This window comes from Rhincodon typus, chromosome 37 (genome assembly GCF_021869965.1).
Source record: "Rhincodon typus isolate 14 chromosome 37, sRhiTyp1.1, whole genome shotgun sequence".
In the NCBI taxonomy this organism is placed as follows: domain Eukaryota; kingdom Metazoa; phylum Chordata; class Chondrichthyes; order Orectolobiformes; family Rhincodontidae; genus Rhincodon; species Rhincodon typus.
The window spans coordinates 12,219,766-12,238,310 of NC_063368.1; the positions used below are offsets into that span (position 1 = coordinate 12,219,766).

General features: G+C 43.1%; 2 protein-coding genes across 3 annotated transcripts in view; both read left to right on the plus strand.

The window, feature by feature from the left end:
* trpm4a (transient receptor potential cation channel, subfamily M, member 4a) overlaps positions 1-7,413 on the plus strand; it is a 78,615-nt gene extending 71,202 nt beyond the window's left edge. The window contains exons 24-26 of one of the 2 annotated variants that reach the window (XM_048617724.1): positions 909-981; positions 3,393-3,486; positions 5,757-7,413. In XM_048617724.1, coding sequence (XP_048473681.1) covers positions 909-981; positions 3,393-3,486; positions 5,757-5,788 — 199 coding nt within the window. In that variant the 3' untranslated portion in view covers positions 5,789-7,413. The remainder of the gene's footprint in view (positions 1-908; positions 982-3,392; positions 3,487-5,756) is intronic. The other variant, XM_048617725.1, reaches the window with a different exon arrangement.
* An 8,896-nt stretch (positions 7,414-16,309) lies between these two features.
* LOC125487137 overlaps positions 16,310-18,545 on the plus strand; it is a 23,560-nt gene continuing 21,324 nt past the window's right edge. The window contains exon 1 of the mRNA XM_048617363.1: positions 16,310-16,643. Within this exon, the coding sequence (XP_048473320.1) occupies positions 16,468-16,643 (176 nt within the window). The 5' untranslated portion in view covers positions 16,310-16,467. The remainder of the gene's footprint in view (positions 16,644-18,545) is intronic.

Genomic DNA, 18,545 nt, shown 5'->3' on the forward strand with positions numbered 1-18,545 from the left:
TACTATCTCCCAGACTTAAGCCTCTCTGATCTAGTGAAAAAAAAGACCCAAGTCCTTTAACATTATCCTGTAACCTGGACCTTTCATTCCTGATATCACTCAGTGAATCACCACAACTACATCACTTCAATAAATACATTTTTCTTATTCTGAACTGCCTCAATCTTGCCAAAAATGGCCTAAATAAATTTTAGAGTTTCATTATGTATGTCTCACTGCCCTCTCTACAAGATTAATGATTCTCTTTTAACGGAACTGTCAACCTTGAAAGCTTTGTTGAGATCTCAGGATTAAAATTACAACAGGGCCCAGACACATCCCTGCCAGGATACAGCGAACTCCAATAGAGGCCTAATGAGGGCCTGTACATATCTGTACATTTGGGAAGAGTGATTGGCATTTTTCAGTCTTCTCCAGATAGCTTACCGGAGGAGAGGTTTCAATTTCAGACCCTTGAGAAATTCTTGGTGGGTATGGGATAGTAAATTTGGAAATTCCCTCTCAGTTCTGGGTGCACTTTGGGATTTGCCGTTTTTGGATTTTTGTAACAAAGTGGCAATGTCCCTATCTCTGATTGAGGAGGCCCAGGTTCAAGTCCCACCTGCTCTGGAGGAGTGCCATAACATCTCCAAAAAATTAAAACAAAAGTATGGTTCAGTGAACCACAATGAGCAACGGGGAGGACCTTGATAATATGTGGAGCAGGAGGGAGTGAGGAAAGAGACAGAATTCCCAGTAGGGAGTGAGGGAAAGGCAGAGTTTCAAGGAGAGAGTGAGAGAAGAGGCAGAATTGCCAGTTGGCAGTAAGGGAGAGATTGAATGTGACTGTAACAGATGCCCCTTTGAGCAGATCAGAGAGAGGGTCAGTTGCAGTGTCTTGCTGCCTGATGTCTCATTTTGTGTTTTAGGGTTGACAGTGTTCTAAGCTACATCACTGACATCAGGGACCATGACAGGCGGCTAAAGGTAATTGAGAAACAGGTAAGTTTAATGTGTGGAAAGAGTAAATTCCTCTTTTAATCAAACCCACTGGAAAAAGCCAGGGGCCCTCTCCAGTTACTGAATTACACACACACAGACACACACGCACACTCACACAGACACACACACAGATGCAGGCACACAGACACAAACACACACACACACAGACACACAATCTACTGGAACAGTCACTTCTGTTTTCAACTTGAATTTCTCTTCTAAACAATATCTGTCTCTGTCTGTGTGTCTGTGTGTGTGTGTGTGTGTAAACCTGGGCACGTGTCTGACTTAGAAACATGACTGTTCCCAGTTTGTGCAATCTCTGAGCTCTGCCTCGATAGCGAGACAATACTCTTGGGTTCTCTGAGAGAGAGCACACTTGATCCATTGCACTGTAATTTCACCACCGGTAGGGCATGGAGGCAGGTCCTGAACGCATGCCAGCTGGAACAGGGCATTAAACCCTCTGCTGTTGGCATTGGTCTGATCCACATTCCCCAAACAGTCCCAAAGCTGTGGCAACATACACTTTTATCTGCATGTTGCAGCCACGGAATTATGGATATTGATGGTAGAGGCTTCAATTTCTTATGGCAGACCAGGAATCTCTCCCATTCTTACTTCCTGCTTTCCGCACATGTTGCATGGATTTGCAAGTTGCTAGTGGACCTGTTTGGCCACATTCTGAATGTATCTTCCTTGGCTTTCAGAACTGGACGTTCTGACCCAGAGGCAAAGGAGCTACCAAACAGGCCACAAGATCCCCACAGAAAACCATAGGGAAACTAGATTTCAATTTAGAAGGCATGGAGTCCGAGAGAAAGATAATGTCATAGAGAATTGACGTCCTGGAACAGCTTTTTTTCAAATGTCCAAGAGATGTGTGCATCAGCCAGCATTTATTGCCCACCCCTAATTGCCCAGAAGCCAGGAACGAAGTTAACTACATTGCTGTGGGTTTGGAGTGACATATAGGTCATACTGGGTAAAGACAGCAGCTTTTCCTTCCCTGAAGGACATTAATGAACTAGGTGGGTTTTTGCAACAATCATCAGCAGTTACACGAAACAAAAACCGAAAGAACTGTGGATGCTGTAAATCAGGAACAAAAACAGAAGTTGCTGGAAAAGCTCAGCAGGTCGGGCAGCATCTGTGAAGAAAAAAATCAGAGTTAACGTTTCGGGTCTGGTGAATTTTCCTCTGACCTCAGAAGGTTCTGAGGAAGGATCACCGGATCCGAAATGTTAACCCTGATTTTTTTCTTCACAAATGCTGCCAGACCTGCTGAGCTTTTCCAGCAACTTCTATCTTTGGTCAGCAGTAACACAGTCACCATTAAACTAGCTTTCCCCTACAAGATCTTTATTGAATTCAAATTTCACCATCTGCCATGATGAGATTTGAGCTCATGTCAATAGAATATTAACCTGGGATTCAGGATTACTAGTCCAGTGGCATTGCCACTACCACCACTGCTAGGGTGGGTGTGATGGGTTTGGACAATTCAGAATGGATGTAGAAAATGGGAACTACTCGCAATTTTAGACTCACCCAGAGGGGGGTCCCTCGATGTGTTTGTCAAAAATATAGAGGAATGAGAAATCTTGAGAGGTAGGAGCCAATAGTAAGGATTAAACTTCGAGTTCTTTCTTGTATTTCATCCATAGGTAAGAAAGCCATACCAAATTCTCATCTTCAGTCAGAAAGTTTTGAGTCTGAGTCCGAACCCAGGGCCTGGGCACAGCAAACTAGGCTGACAATCTAGTGTAGTACAGAGGGAGTGCTGCTCTGTCTCAGATGCCATCTCTGTGCTGCGATATCAAGCGTTTGAGATCCCCCGGGTGTCCTGGCCAAAGCACAGGGTCTTTCATTCCTATAGCAACATTCACAAACTCAGAATGTCCCGAGGTGCCTCACAACAGCTGAAGTATAGATAGTGGTGTAACCAAGGAAACCTGGCAGCCAATTTGTGCACAGCAAATTCCCTCAAAAATTAAACATGTCTGTGATCAGCCAATCGGTTCTCGAAGCTGTCGACTGAAGGAGAAATATTGGTCAATACACCCGGGATTGGGGGAGGGGAGGAGTGTTAGGTCTCCTGGTGAGAAGGCAGAAGGGTTTATGGGAGCTTACTGTGCACAAATTGTCCATTACATTCCCTACATTGCAGCCATGAAGATGCTCCAAAAGTACTTCATTGGCTGTAACGGGTTTTGGGAAAGGCACCACGTAAGTGCAACTCTTTCCTTCATTGCCACCTCCCTCGCCTTCTTTAAGCAGCTCCTTAAAACCTATGACCTGAACCCAATCTGCCCGTTAGACTCCATGTCAAACCTACTTTGAGAATCACTGGCTGAAATTTTACTGCCTCGAAGGTGCTCTGTGAATGGAAGTTGTTGTTGTTGTTGTAGATGGAGTATTGCACCGAAGCCTTACGGTGGTTAGCGGAATCCTTGCTGCAAAGTGACCTCATTGGGAATGCCAGAGCCCCGCCCACATTTACAGGTAAGATAACCATTATGGGAAGCATCATCCTCTCAAATAGTTCCAGCAGGACTCAGTTGCTTATTCCAGGATTCTCTGTGATTGTTCACGGAGTAACGATTAACGTACAGAAGGTGTAGGCTATTGAACCTGCTCTGCAATTTAATAACATCTTGGCTGATCTGCTTATAAAGCCTGCGTTTCTGCTTACCTCAAATAAGCCTTCACCCACTGTTTGAATATTTTTAAGGCAGAGGGAGATAGATTCCTATTAAGCTAAGACTTTGCTTCCATCACCTGCTTAGGAAGAAAGTTCTAAAAACTCATGACCTTCTGAGAGAAAATGATTCGCCCCATCTCGGTTTTAAACTCTGACCCTTACTCAGTTCTAGATTCTCCCACAAGACAAAACATCTTCTCCACAAAAAGTCCTCAAGACCCCCCTCTGACCCTTCTAAACTCAAGCAGATACAAGCCCAGTCTCTCCAATGTTTCCTCATAAGACAACCCACCAAATTCAGGTAATTATCCAGTAAACCTTCTCTGAACTGCTTTCAGTGCATCCACATCCTTCTTTAAATAAAGTCAGCATGGATAAGTTGGACCGAAGGGACTGTTTCTGTGCTGCACACTTTACTTCAGATACAGTCTCACCAATGCCCTGTATAACTAGGCATGACCTCTCTACTTCGGTGACAAAAACAGAAGTTGCTGGGAAAACTCAGCAGGTCTGGCAACAGCTGTGGAGAGAGAAAGCAAAGTTACTGTTTCTTCAGGAGATGGGTCACTGGACCGAAAGTTTAACTCTGCTTTCTCTCTCCACAGATGCTGCCAGAGCTGCTGAGTTTTCCCAGCAACTTCTGTTTTTGTTTCTGATTTCCAGCATCCACAGTGCTTTGATTTTTCCCACTACCTTCGTATTTAATTCCCCTTGGCAACAAATGGTCACATTCTATTAGCTTTCCTGATCATTTTGCTGAAATCTCCCTTTAACTGTGACGTATATTTCCCAATGGGAAATCGTGACAACGACGTTTTAATTTTCTTGAAACAAACACCGGAGAATGCTGGAGAAACACAGCACCTGCAGAGACCACACAATCCCTACAGTGTGGAAGCACGGTGTCTGGCCCATCAAGTCCTACACACCCTCTGAAGAGCATCCTACCCAGACCCATTTGCCCCCCACCCCACCCATCTCCAAAATGCCACATTTCCTCATGGCTAATCCACCTAGCCTGCACATAGCTGGACACTATGAATGGCCAATCCACCCTAACCTGTGCATCTTTGGACTGTGGGAGGAAACCCACGCAGACACAGGGAGAATGTGCAAACTCCACGCAGACAGTTGCCGGAGGCTGGAATCAAACCCAGGGCCCTGACGCTGTGAGGCAGCAGTGCTAATCACTGAGCCACTGTGCTGCCCACCAGGGTGACTTTTCTTCAGAACTAGAAGATGTTGGAAAATAGTTTTTCTTACATATATTTTTAACAGAGGTGGAGGAAGAGCGAGGGGGAAGATGGTTTGGCAGAAAAGAAAATCCTGAGAACTGCAAATGCTAGAAAAATTCTGAAGAAGGGTCACTGGACCCAAAATGTTCACTCTGCTTTCTCTCTCCACAGATGCTGCCAGACCTATTGAGTTTCTCCAGCTACTTCTGTTTCTGTCGCAAAAGACAATGGGGTTGTTAATGGTGGTGAAAGAGTTTAAAAAGATGTTAAGATGTGTGTAAATTAAGGTGTGAAAGGAAGAGAATGTGTCCTCTCTACTGAGATCAACATGAACAACACAAGGCTAAGGGGAAGGGATGCAAAGAGGGGGAAGAGATTGTAAGAAAAATGGAGAACTGGCAAAGTGCAGCCATAAAATCCAGGCCATTTGGCCCATTGAGTCCACACCAAAGAGCTGACAAGATGTCCCACCCATGGAATGTCCTGAGATGCCCCCTGTAAGAAGCCAATCAACCCTACAAGTCTGTTTCATCTGCCCTGAGTGGTGGGTGTGTGGAATGCGCTGCCAGCAGTGGTAGTGGAGTCAGATACATTAGAGACTTTTAAGCGACTCTTGGATAGGCATGTGGAGCATAGTAAAATGTGGGGTATGCAGGGTAGTTTGGTCTTAGTAGGATAATAGGTCAGCACAACATCATGGGCTGAAGGGCCTGTACTGTGCTGTACTGTTCTATCTTCATAAAGCCATCTGCTCACCTCCGTGCCATCAACCTTAATACCCTCACGCAACAAAAAAAATCTCTCAAGACTCACTCATAATGATTCCTCTTTTACAGATCCTTCATCAAAAAAGGACAGCAGGCTGTAACGATTCAAAATGAAAACTGCCTCAGCAATGCTAACCTACACTGTGAATATCAAGATCCTTAACCTTGCCTTTCGACTGCGGACAACAAACCGAGAGTAAATTCCGGTCCTGTGGGACTGATGATCCTGATCTGCATCTTGTTTCTGAAGGTGGAAGCCCACAGTCGTAACTGAGATTTTATTGTGCTCTGTACCCGTTGATGGGTACAGGGCTGGGGCAGAGAAATGGGGCTAGAGCTGGATGCTCAAGCAAAGAGGTAGCACAAAGACAATGTCTCCTCCCTGCGTTGAGAGTGTCACAATTTGTACAGATGTTAAATCTTGTTATTTTCTTTTGAATGAGTGGAATGAATTACATTGAGAGTCCTGACAATTTAACTCTTCAATTGATGGCAGGTTCCAAAACTTTCTAAATTCCCTGGTTTTATTCATTCCTTCGCTTTGTTACAAGTGTGAAGGTTATAGGATTATTACATTTTAGGATCATATCTTTTGGTTTATTAGGTGATCATAGTGTTCTACCTCACAGGGCTGAAAATCAAGCCCTGCTATTCCCGGAACCATCACAAAAATTAAGGTTTGTAAAAAACACACAAAGGTTCCCCAGTTCAGAGCCAGCTCAGAGAAAGCACAGACCAAGTTTCTGCCCTTAACGAAAATCTCTATTACAAATAATTAGATTGCAGCTACAGGTAAACCATTATGAACCATTGACATATAACTTTACCAATTAAAACTCCCACACACACACACATACTCACACACGCACACACACATACTCACACACACACACTCAGAGTGACTCACACACTCAGAGACACACATGTGCACACACACACTCAGATACATTCTCGCTCACACACACACACACACACACACACAATGTACACAGGCAGGGGAAAAAACATGGGTGTTATGGGCAGTGGCAAAGATTGGAAAGGCAGTTCAGTGGTTCTTGTTGATGCAGGTTGCTGAGATGATTCTTATGACTCTTGTGTAGCTTCTCAATCTTCCTGCTCTGAAAGCTTTCACTAGTTTGCAAGGTGGCTGGTTCAAACTGATTAAAGATATCTGCCTTATTAATTAAAAGTCACAGCTTACAGAAACCTCTGGAGGAAAAATGAACTGGTTTTCTTCAGGCTTAAACTGCAGGGAACCAAGTGAGCTCCTGAGCCCAGGAGTTCTTAGGCTTCTCACTATTTTGTTCACATTCCCTACCTGGTAAGCTTTCTGAAAACTAATCAGAGAGTAGACAGAAGGGCTTTATTATTGATAACTGGTCACCAGTTCACAAACGGATCAGCTTCTTGTTGCCAACCAAAGATCCATTTGCACTCAACTCTTCGGTGCCAGCTTATCTGCTAACTACACTTCAACTACTGCAGCTGTGTAGAGACACAAAGTGTTGCTTTCATAATAGGCAGCAATCCTTTGCTTTAAAGCAATTCTTTTCCCATTTGAATCCACAATTAAAATTACTGAAAAACAAAATGAAACCGTCTTCAGAAATATATTGCAACTGTATCTGTCAATGTACGTTAAATAAAAAGGCTGGAGCCTATCTGACAGCGCACATAGGAGATTTTAATGGCTAAAGATCAGAAGAAAATGTAAATTCTGTTAATAAAGGACAAGTACCAAGTGTTTACTGCTGGAGACAGTGATAGATGCTTCTAAGTCCGCAAGGAAACTCAGATTCAGATAAACATTATCAATAGCAAGCTAAAAAAGCTATATTGGAACCTGTTCTTCTGTTTCAGTGGTGATCAAAGATAGCTGGTTAACATTTCTATTTAGATACAAGGCTAATATGCTTCTCATTTGCATAGAGTGGGGTGTAGAGGTGGCAGGTTACAGGCTTCCCTAAAACCCCAGAATTGTTTTTATTCATTCACAGGATAAGGGCATCACTGGCCAGGCAGCATTTATTGCCCATCCCTAATTGCCCAGAGGGCAGTTAAGAGTCAACCACATTGCTGTGCATCTGGAGTCACATGTAAACCAGACCAGGTAAGGACGGCAGTTCCCTTCCATAAAGGACATTAGTGAACCAGATGGGTTTTGATTTCCAACAATCAGCAATGGATTCAGGTCATCATTAGACTCTTAATTCCAGACATTTATTGAATTCAATTTCCACCATCTGCCATGGCGGTGATTCAAACCCAGGCCCCCAGAACGTTACCTGGGTCTCTGGATTAACAATCCAGCAATGATACCACTAGGCCATCGCCTCCCCTCGTCTGCAAATTACACTTCACCTTTTGCAGCTGTGTAAACAGTATATACACAGAGCATTGCCTTCATAATAGGCACAGACATAGCAGCAATTGCAGCTTAATCTTGGATCATCTGTGGCCAAGTGGGCACTGGGCAGAAAAAAAGAGATAGATGTTAGCCAGCCTGCAGCTCAGCCAGGGAAAATGCTGTCTTCATTATGCATCACACAGAAAGCATCTGAGAACTTGTACTCAGTTTGAAGATCGAGTTTGTGAAGATTTGCCTAACTGAAGCTGGAGGATGACTCCCCAGAAACATTCTGCCAGTGAAAAATAGTATTGGGAAAAGAAAAGAACAGAAGTAGGCCCTTAGGAACTGAAAAACACTTTGGATTGATTCCAGGAAACTGTTGTCAATTTCAGAGAAAAGTTCAAATTTCACTTCAATCTGTTATCAATGGAGGTCATAATTTACGCACTGAAACGTCAAGTGAAGTGCTAACATTACAATCATAAAAAAAGGGAAAAAAATCACAGCAATAAACTAACATGGCAGTCATAAATTAACATGAATAAAAGCCCTGAAATATTAGTGAAATGCCTTATTACTAGAATGGTGGCCAGATGGAGCTGTAATGTTCACTTAAAATATAGCTTTCATAAAAATAAATTACTCACTGTGAAACTTACCAAAGACAGTTATTTAAATCAAAAGACAGGTACTTTTCTCCAGAAAAGGGATGACCTGATAGAGGCTGACAATATTACAAAAGTTTCAATAAGCTACATATAAAGAGGACACTATCAATTGTGGAGCAGACCAAGACAAAGGCCTTAAATATAGAGTATCCAGAAGCTTTGTTAATGCAGAGAGTGGTGAGGATATGCAATTCGCTACCACTAGGTGTGGTTGAGAATAGATGGATTTAAAGTGAAACTGGATAAATACAAGGAATAGGAGGTAATGCTGATCCAGAGGGGTGATGTAGATCATAGAAAACCTACAGTGTGGAAACAGGCCCTTCGGCCCAACAAGTCTACCCTGACCCTCACAGCATCCCACCCAGACCCATCCCCCTATAGCCCACCTAATCTACACATCCCTGGACACTATGGGCAATTTAACATGGCCAATCCACCTAGACTGCACATCTTTGGACTGTGGGAGGAACCTGGAGGAAACCCACACAGACATGGGGAGAACATGCAAACTTCACACAGACAGTGGCCTGAGGGTGGAATTGAACCTGGGTCCCTGGCACTGTGAGGCAGCAGTGTTAACCACTGAGCCAGTAGGAGGAGGCTCACATGAAACACAAACATTGACATGGACAATGTGGGCCAAATGGCCTGTTCTTGTATAGTTCAGTTGCTCTAATCAAGGTCGAATTTAGATGTGTAGTTTCCCAGTAGCTCAATCAGAACTGAAACCAGGGCGCACAATCTATGTTTGAAACCTGCTCCCTGCTAGGTTAACTGATCTCAGTTGGGATGGTGTTGGGACAAATCTATTGGCCTCAGTAGCCCTGGGCTAGCATGGAGTGAACACAAAGCGTTTCTTGGCTCTCATCCTCTCCCTCATCATGGCAAATTGATTTCTTCTGGCAAGTTGGTGTGTATGGATATCACTGAGATGCCTGAGAAATTCATGCACTGTGAATTTTATCTGCTTGATATATACTTGTACCAGCAGAGGGAATCTGGTGCAATTGTGAATCTAAATGTCTCTGGTTGAATATAGAACTGTACCAGGAACTTTACAGGCATGCCAGCCAAATACTCTTCCAACAGCCCGATTTACTTAAAAAAAGAACTACAGATGCTGGAGATTTGAAACAAACAAAAGCAGAAGTTGCTGCAGAAACTCAGCAGGTCTGGCAGCATCTGTAGAGAGAGAGAGAAACAAGAGTTCACATTTTGAGTCCAATGACCCTTCTTCAGAACTGAAAGCAGCTAGGAAAAGGTGGGATTCAAGCTGATGTTGGGGCAGGGGAGGAGAGGAGTGAGCAGATAGTTGGAGAAGGAGCCCAAGAAAGAGAGGGAGTTCACAGTAAGCCAGAGAAGGGAAGCCAGACAGATGATAATGCTACATTGAAATCTATTTTTTCTTCTAGTTTTGCTAATATCTGCCAGAGTACCAATGGATGAATGGGGATATTCCTAATAAGAATATAAGAACTGGGAGCAGGAGTAGGACATTCCACTCCCTCAAGCCTGCTCTGCCATTTCATATGATCATGACTGACCTCAGCTTGGCCTCAAATTCCACCTTCCTTCCTGCTCTCCTTAACCCTTCAATCCATTACTAATTACAAACCTTACTATCTCCTCCTTAAATTTATTCAATGTCCCAACATCCACCACACTCTGAATTCCACGACCCTTTGAGAGAAGTAATTCCTCATCATCTCTATTTTAAAATTATCTGCCACCCATTATTCTAAAATGATATCCTGTCACTCTAGATTGCCTCATAAGAGGAAACACCCTCTCTACATCTAGCTTGTCTCTTTTAGCATCTTATATACCTTGATTAGATCTCCTCTCATTCTTCAAAACTCTAGCAAGTATTGGCCTAAAATGCTCAATCTCTTTTATCATTCAAACCTCTCACAGGGTTTGATATTGAATTGGTGTTTAGCGCTTGGGAAATTGAATGAATGATATTCTATAGATGACACAGCCAGGGTGATATTGCATGTGTGTTATTGAATGAACGAAATTCACAGGTCGATACTGAATTGGTGGCATTACAAAGCAACATTGAGCAGGAGTTGCCAGGGCAAATTCTGCAGATGGAGTCATAGAGTCATAGAGCTGTACAGCATGGAAACAGACCTTTCAGTTCAACTCATCCATACCCACTAAATATCCTATATAAATCTAGTCCCATTTGCCAGCATTTGGCCCATATCCCTCAAAACCGTTCCCATTCATATACTCATCCAGGTGCCTTTTAAATGCTGTAATTGTACCCACCTTCACCACTTCCTCTGGCCGCTCATTCCATACACACACCACCCTCTGTGTGAAAACGTTTCCCCTTAGGTCTCTTTAAATCTTTACCCTCTTACTTTAAACCCATTCTCTTTAGTTTTGGGCTCTCTCACCCCAGGGGAAAGACCTTGTCTATATACCCTATCCATGCCCATCATGATTTTATAAACTTCTATAAGGTCACCCCTCAGCATCCCTCGCTCTAGGGAAAATAGCCCCAGTCTATTCAGCCTCCTCCTTTAGCTCAAACCATCCAACCCTGGCAACATCCTTGTAAATCTTTTCTGAACCTTTTCAAGTTTCACAACATCATTTCTATAGCAGGGAGACCAGAACTGCACACGGTATTCCAATAGTGGCCTGTACAGCTGCAACATGACCCTCCCAACTCCTATACTCAATGCACTGACTAATAAGGGCAAGTGTACCAAACACCTTCTTTACTACCCTATCTACCTGGGACTCCACTTTCAAGGAACTATGAACCTGCACCCCAAGGTTTCTTTGTTCAGCAACATTCCCCAAGACCTTAACATTAAATGTATATGTTCTGCCATGATTTGCCTTTCCAAAATGCAGCATCTCACATTTATCTAAATTAAATTCCATCTGCTGCTCCTCGGCCCATTGGCCCATCTGATCAAGATCCAGTTGTACTCTAAGATGACTTTCTTCGCTGTCCACTACACCTCCAATTTTGGTGTCATTTGCAAACTTACTAACCATTTGTTCAAATCCAAATCATTTATATAGATGACAAAAAGCAGTGGACCCAGCACCAATCCTTGTGGCACACTGCTGTCACAGGCCTCCAGTCTGAAAAGCAACCCTCACCACCACCACCTCCTATCTTCTACATTCAAGCCAGTTCTGAATCCAAATGGCTAGTTCTCCCTTATTCCATGTGATCTAATCTTGCTAAACAGTCTACCATGAGGAACCTTGTCGAATGCCTTACAGAAGTCCATATAAATCGTGTCCACTGCTCTGCTCCCATCAATCCTCCTTGTTACTTCTTCAAAAAACTCAATCAAGTTAGTGAGACATGATTTCCCATGGACAAAGCCACATTGACTATCCCTAATTGGTCCTTGCTTTTCCAAATACATGTAAATCCTGTCCGTCAGGATTCCCTCCAACAACTGGAGAATGTGAAATAAAAAACAGAAAATGCTAGAAATACTCTGCTGGTCTGGCAGTATCTGTGGAAAGTAATACAAGAATGAACATTTTGAGTAAATTAAGGGGAGGCAATGGCCTAGTGGTATTATTGCTGGACTGTTAATCCAGAGACTCGGGTAATATTTTGGGGACATGGGTTCGAATCCCGCCATGGCAGATGGTGGAATTTGAATTCAATAAAATGTCTGGAATTAAGAATCTAATGATGACCATGAATCCATTGTTGATTGTTGGAAAAACACATTTGGTTCACTAATGCCTTTTAGGGAAAGAAATTGCCATCCTTACCAGACCCACAGCGATGTGGTTGACTCTTAACGGCCCTCTGAGCAATTAGGGATGGACAATAAATGCTGCCTAGCCAGCATTGTCCTCATCCTGTGAATGAATAAGGAAAATCTTTCATTAAAGGTGGCAGAACTTAGAACAGCCAATATTTCATGGGTGAGGAATCAGTTGATGACTGTTAACAGGTTACATTTAACCCGTGAGAGTCCAGGAGTGTTGCCGAATGAATGAACACGGAATTGCAGAATGGTTATGGTGCAGAAGGAGGCCATTCAGCCTATAGTGTCTTCACCAGCTCTCCAATGAGCTTTATAACATGCTGTTCACCTGCCTTTTCCCATACCCCTTGTTTCTATTTAAATTATCTTCCAATACCCTCTTGAATGGCTTAGTTGAATGTGCCTCCACCATACTCCCAGGCAGTGCATTCCAGATCTGAAGGACTCGCCGTGTGAAAAAAATTTTCCTGCATTTGCTAGGTTTGCAAATCACTTAAAATCAGTGCCCTCTTATTCATGATCCTTTTATGAATGGGAACAGTTTCTCTCTATTTACATTCTCGAGACCTCTCATGATAGTCAGTGAATGGTAAAGTCTGAGTGATAATTCATTGGATCGGTAATATTAAATGAAAGGCATATCATTTCTTGTGTTCCCTGTGCTGACACGATCACCTCCTGAGTTCTCTCTTGCTGTGTCTTGTGACAATTGTAACACATTGAGGATGTGCCTCGGAGATATGCAGAGATAACACCCCAGTTTGTGTGTGTGTAAGCAAGAGTTCAATTACAATATCTGTTCTCATACATTTATTATTGAGTTCAGTTTAGTGTCTGTTTCTCTGACTATACTACAGGCTTGACTAATATCACAAAGCACATTTATTAACGTCAAGTAATCAAACATTGAACAGCCGAATACCTACGCAAGTTAGTGTGTCCATTTTCTTTAAGTACAGAAAGTCTTTCCAATAGCAAGACTGTATATGACCGCACTGATGTCTGCCAACTTGAGGGTTTTTTAAATTCATTCACAGGATGAGGGCATCACTGTCTGGGCCAGCTTTCATTGCCCATCCCAAATTACCCAGAGGGCAGTTAAGAGTCTACCACATTGCTGTGGGTCTAGAGTCACATGTAAACCAGACCAGGCAAGTATTGCAGATTTCCTTCCCTAAAGGTTTTCCCTGACAATCAACAACAGATTCATGGTCGTTTTTAGACCCTTAATTCCAAATTCAATTTCTACTATCTGCCATTAGTGGGATTTGAACCTAAGTCCCCAGGACATTACCTGGGTCTCTCTCTGGATTAACAGTCCAGCAGTAATACCACTGTGCTATTGCCTAGTGGCAATAGTTCTGTAGAATCAACATTACAGCCACTCAATGTATCCTTATAATGAGTGCCCTTGAGATGTCCTCATCTGGTTGCTACCAAATATTTCCTGTTCTATTTTGTATATTCATCCAACAGTTAAGTGTTGATACTGAGCAATTGTTGACCTGCTTTGGCTCAGAGGGAATTATGTGTCTGTGGTCACAATTTCACCAGTTGACAGGGACCCAATTTGTAACTTCAAGTTGTGGTTCCCTCCGCATCTTGTCGCTTAGCAATTTCTGCTGCTTTCGCTCTGACATTCCCGTTCGATGGTTTAAGAATGGTCCATGGCCTGCTAAAGTTAACGAATCACAATTCCAACTGATGTCTTTCCATGTGAAAAAGGCGGATCGATCTGTGGGAAGTAGGAACAAACATTTTACCCTTGGACAGACTAGCTTTCAAACTGTCCTTTAGTGCACTGTGGAAAAGTTTGACGCCACTATTCAATCAGGGGTTGTATGGGACAGTGGTGAATTCTATTGCAAACGAGGAACTCTGTGCACTGACGTGGTCCATTGTCTGTACTAATAGTTTCTGACAAACTCCATTTTGTAAACACCTTGTCCAGAATTGTCATGACCAAAGTGGTGGTCATGAAGTTTCCTGTAGTAATTTAAAGTCGTAGAGTCAATACAGCATGGAAACAGACCCATCAGTCCAACTCGTCTACGCCAACCAAGTTTCCTAAACTAAACTAGTCCCATTTGCCTATGTTTGGCCCATATCTCTCTCAACTTTTCCTACTCATACATCTGTCCAAATGTCATAGTGTCATAAGGACATACAGCATGGAAACAGACCCTTCGGTCCAACTAGTCCATGCCGACTATGTTCCCAAATTAAACTCGAACCATCTGCCTGCGTTTGGCCCATATCTCTCAAAACCTTTCCTATTCAGGAACTTATCCAAAAGTCCCTTAAATGTTGTAACTATGCTTGCCTCCACCACTTCCTCTGGCAGTTCATTCCACACACTAACCACTCCCTGTTTAAAAAAAATTGCCCCTCATTTCCTTTTTAAATCTTTCTCCTCGCACCTTAAAAATATGGCCCCTGGTTTTCAACTCCCCCACCTGAGAGAAAAAACTTTTTTTAAGGTCTTAGCAAAAATTTGTAGCTTGGGCTGTGGACAACTGGAAAAGACCTTTGCTATTCACTTTATCTATGCCCCTTATGATTTTATAAACCTCTATCAGGTCACCCCTCAGCCTCCGACACTCCAGGGAAAATACGCCAGTCTATTCAGCCTCTCCCTATAACTCAAACCCTCCAACCCCAGCAACATTCTCATAAATCTTTTCTGAACCCTTTCAAGTTTCACAACATTTTATTATAGCAGGGAGACAGGAACTGAATGCAGTATTCCAAAAATGGCCTAACCAATGCCCTGTACAGATGCAACATGACTTCCCAAATCCTATACTCAATGCACCAACCAATAAAAGCAAGCTACCAAACGCCTTCTTCACTACTCCGCCTACCTGTGATTCCACCTTCCAGGAACTATGAACCTGCACCCAAGGTCTCTTTATTTGACAACACTCTCCAGGACCTCACCATTAAGTGTATATATCCTGCCCTGATTTGCCTTTCCAAAATGCAGCACCTCACTTTTATCTAAACTAAACTCCATCTGCCACTCTTTGGCCCATTGGTCTAATTGACCAAGGTCACATTGTATTCTGAGGTAACCTTCTTGCTGTCTACTACATTACCAACTTTGGTGTCATCTGCAAACTTACTAACCATACCAAGGATCACAAACTAGATAAGAATCTGACTGGTACTGGACAATGGCCAGGACTAACAAAGGCAGACTGTTCATTACAAACTGGAGATCTGTCCATTCTAAGGACATCATTTCTTTTTTCCTTTAGTGTTGTGACACCTCATTTCCTGTGTTCTTTACACCATTGTGACACCTCATTTCCTGTGTTCTTACGCCATTGTGACACCTCATTTCCTGGGTTCTTACGCCATTGTGACACCTCATTTCCTGTGTTCTTTACGCCATTGTGACACCTCATTTCCTGTGTTCTTTACACCATTGTGACACCTCATTTCCTGTGTTCTTATGCCATTGTGACACCTCATTTCCTGTGTTCTTTACACCAGCGTGACACCTCATTTCCTGTGTTCTTACACCATTGTGACATTTCATTTCCTGTGTCTTTACACCGTCGTGACACCTCATTTCCTGTGTTCTTTACTCCACTGTGACACCTCATTTCCTGTGTTCTTTATACCATTGTGACACCTCATTTCCTGTGTTACTATGGTGATGCCTCACTTCCTGTACTCTCAGTTGCTTATAAGACATGATTCGCTGTGTTCTTTTTATGATTAATGAGATTAACTTCTGATCTATTGCTCTTTGTATCATTTCTCCTGCTGGGCCAGAGGGGTTCTCTTGTGCTGTCAATGGGGACAGGCTCTGTCAGGGGAAATGCAGAAAATGTGAGGCCGTGTACCCCACTGACTAAATTCAGCTGATCTCTTCTTCTGCCAAGTCTATCCCAACGTGTTGGTGACTATCCCTCCCACAACTATCCCATCAGCCACTTTGTGCCCCCAGTTCTGCCATCGATACCAGGGGAAGCTACCATTGAAAAATGACTGAAATCGTCTTCAGAACAATCTGGCAGTCTGATGAGCTCAGCCGGCTCCAGAATCCCAGCCAGGAGCAGATCAGATGCAAAGGAGACATGTCGGGAATCAACCTGGAGTACGCAAGAAGAGAAAAAAAATGGCTCTTCACTAAGAAGAAAAAATCTGTCTCCTTCCACGGGTATGAAGCTGCTTGTCGCTGGATTTAAAATCCCGACAACTCTGCTTGGTCATTAAGTTCAGAAGTACTCGTACATGGTCAAGTACCTTTTCTCTTTCAGTGGGCATCGCTGACGAGACCATCCTGTGTTGCCCATCCTTAATTGCACTTGGTCTGTTTGGCTCACTTGAGCATTTCAGAGTCAACCACATTATTGTGTGTCTGGAGTCACATGTAGGCCAGACTGGGTAAGGATAGCAGATTTCCTTTACCCTGAGTCAACCAGACATTTTCTTAAACAGGAATCACTGATAATTTTGTAATCATCGTTGCTGAGTTTTTAATTTCCAGATTTATTAATTGAGTTTAAATCCCACCAGCGACTGTGACCAGGTTTGAACCCATGCTGCAGGGTCTGAGCCTCTGGATTATTGGTCCAGTAACCATTAGTATAGCGTTTCTCACTTTGGTGCTTAGCCAACATGCCCAGGTTCGTTCGACACTGCTACAGAGCTAATTTCAAACAATTCTATCCATATGTTTCCATGGGGGCACTGAATGTCCCAAATTGACCATCTGCCATAGAATGCTGCCATTGAATTTCCACACGTTCCCAAATTCTGGGAGTGTCTGGGAGTAGATATAACACCGATGGTGCTGGGAAATTCGGTGTCTGATATCTCCGTGTTTTGGTTGGGTTTGGCCAATGGGTCCAGCGTTCTTTGACTGATCCCAAACCATGGTTTTCAGCTTCCTTCCATATCTCTGTTCATCGCTGGACATTGGACCAGGTTGTCTGTCTCTCTCTCTCTCTCTCTGTTCCTATTGCCCCCTTCAGTGACTATTCCAGCAACTTTATTCATCTCCCATTCCCTTTGCTCCACCCTTAAATGCATCATGCCAATTATTGAAACCGTAAACTCTAGGAATCCCTTCCTAATTTCCTTAAAGTCTTTACGGTGCAGAAGACTGGAGGCTATTTGGTTCACCAATCCATCAAAGACCCTCCTTAAAGCCTATAGCTCTTTGACCAAGTATTTTCACACCAGTTTTAAACCATCTTCTTTCGGAAAATCCTATATCTAACTACACAGAGTCCCCACTTTAGGAAAATCTAACATACGAATGTTCATATTTACGCATGCGGTCCCATATAGGGGTGTCATTTTGAGTATCTGAAGTATGGACATTTCCTTTATTAATGAGCAGCTCCTTTATATTGTCCTGCATTGTGTTCTGACTTGTGAACAAATTGACTTACAAACAAAACCCATTCACAACCTGAGGACTGCCCTTATCTGGGGATAAACTGTCCTCATAACAGAAAGCTAATTCTGACCTCAGAACCAGAAAGCACAACTACGACCTTTCAACATCAAGACCTGTGTTCTTTGAATGAGTCTCGCCACTCAAAACCAATTCATACAAGCTGATGCCTTACAACAGCTCCCAACAGGATTGGGGAAGAAAGAAATACTGTACTCGCAGTTCCCCCAGCACCTTTTAGACCATCAGGCTGACCCCAAGCTTTTTACAGCCAATGTATAGTCACTGTTTGTACTGTCAGAAACTAGATGGGCAATTTGTACACAGCCAGCTCCCTGACACGATAAGCCAACAACAATCAGATCATCTGTTTTAGCAACATTGGCTGAGGGGTTAATGTGGGCCAGGACACCAACGAGAGCTTCCTGGCTCTCCATTGAAAGAGCAGCCATTGGACCTTTTCCATCCAATCAAGGATGGAAAATCCTTGATCAATCAAGGAAGACATGAGCAACATTGCTCATGTCTCATCTAAAAAGCAGCACTGAATCCTGAATAAAAACCGAAAGAACTGCGGATGCTGTAAATCAGGCACAGGGACAAAATTGCTGGAAAAGCTCAGCAGGCCGAGCAACATCTGTGAAGGAAAAAACAGTT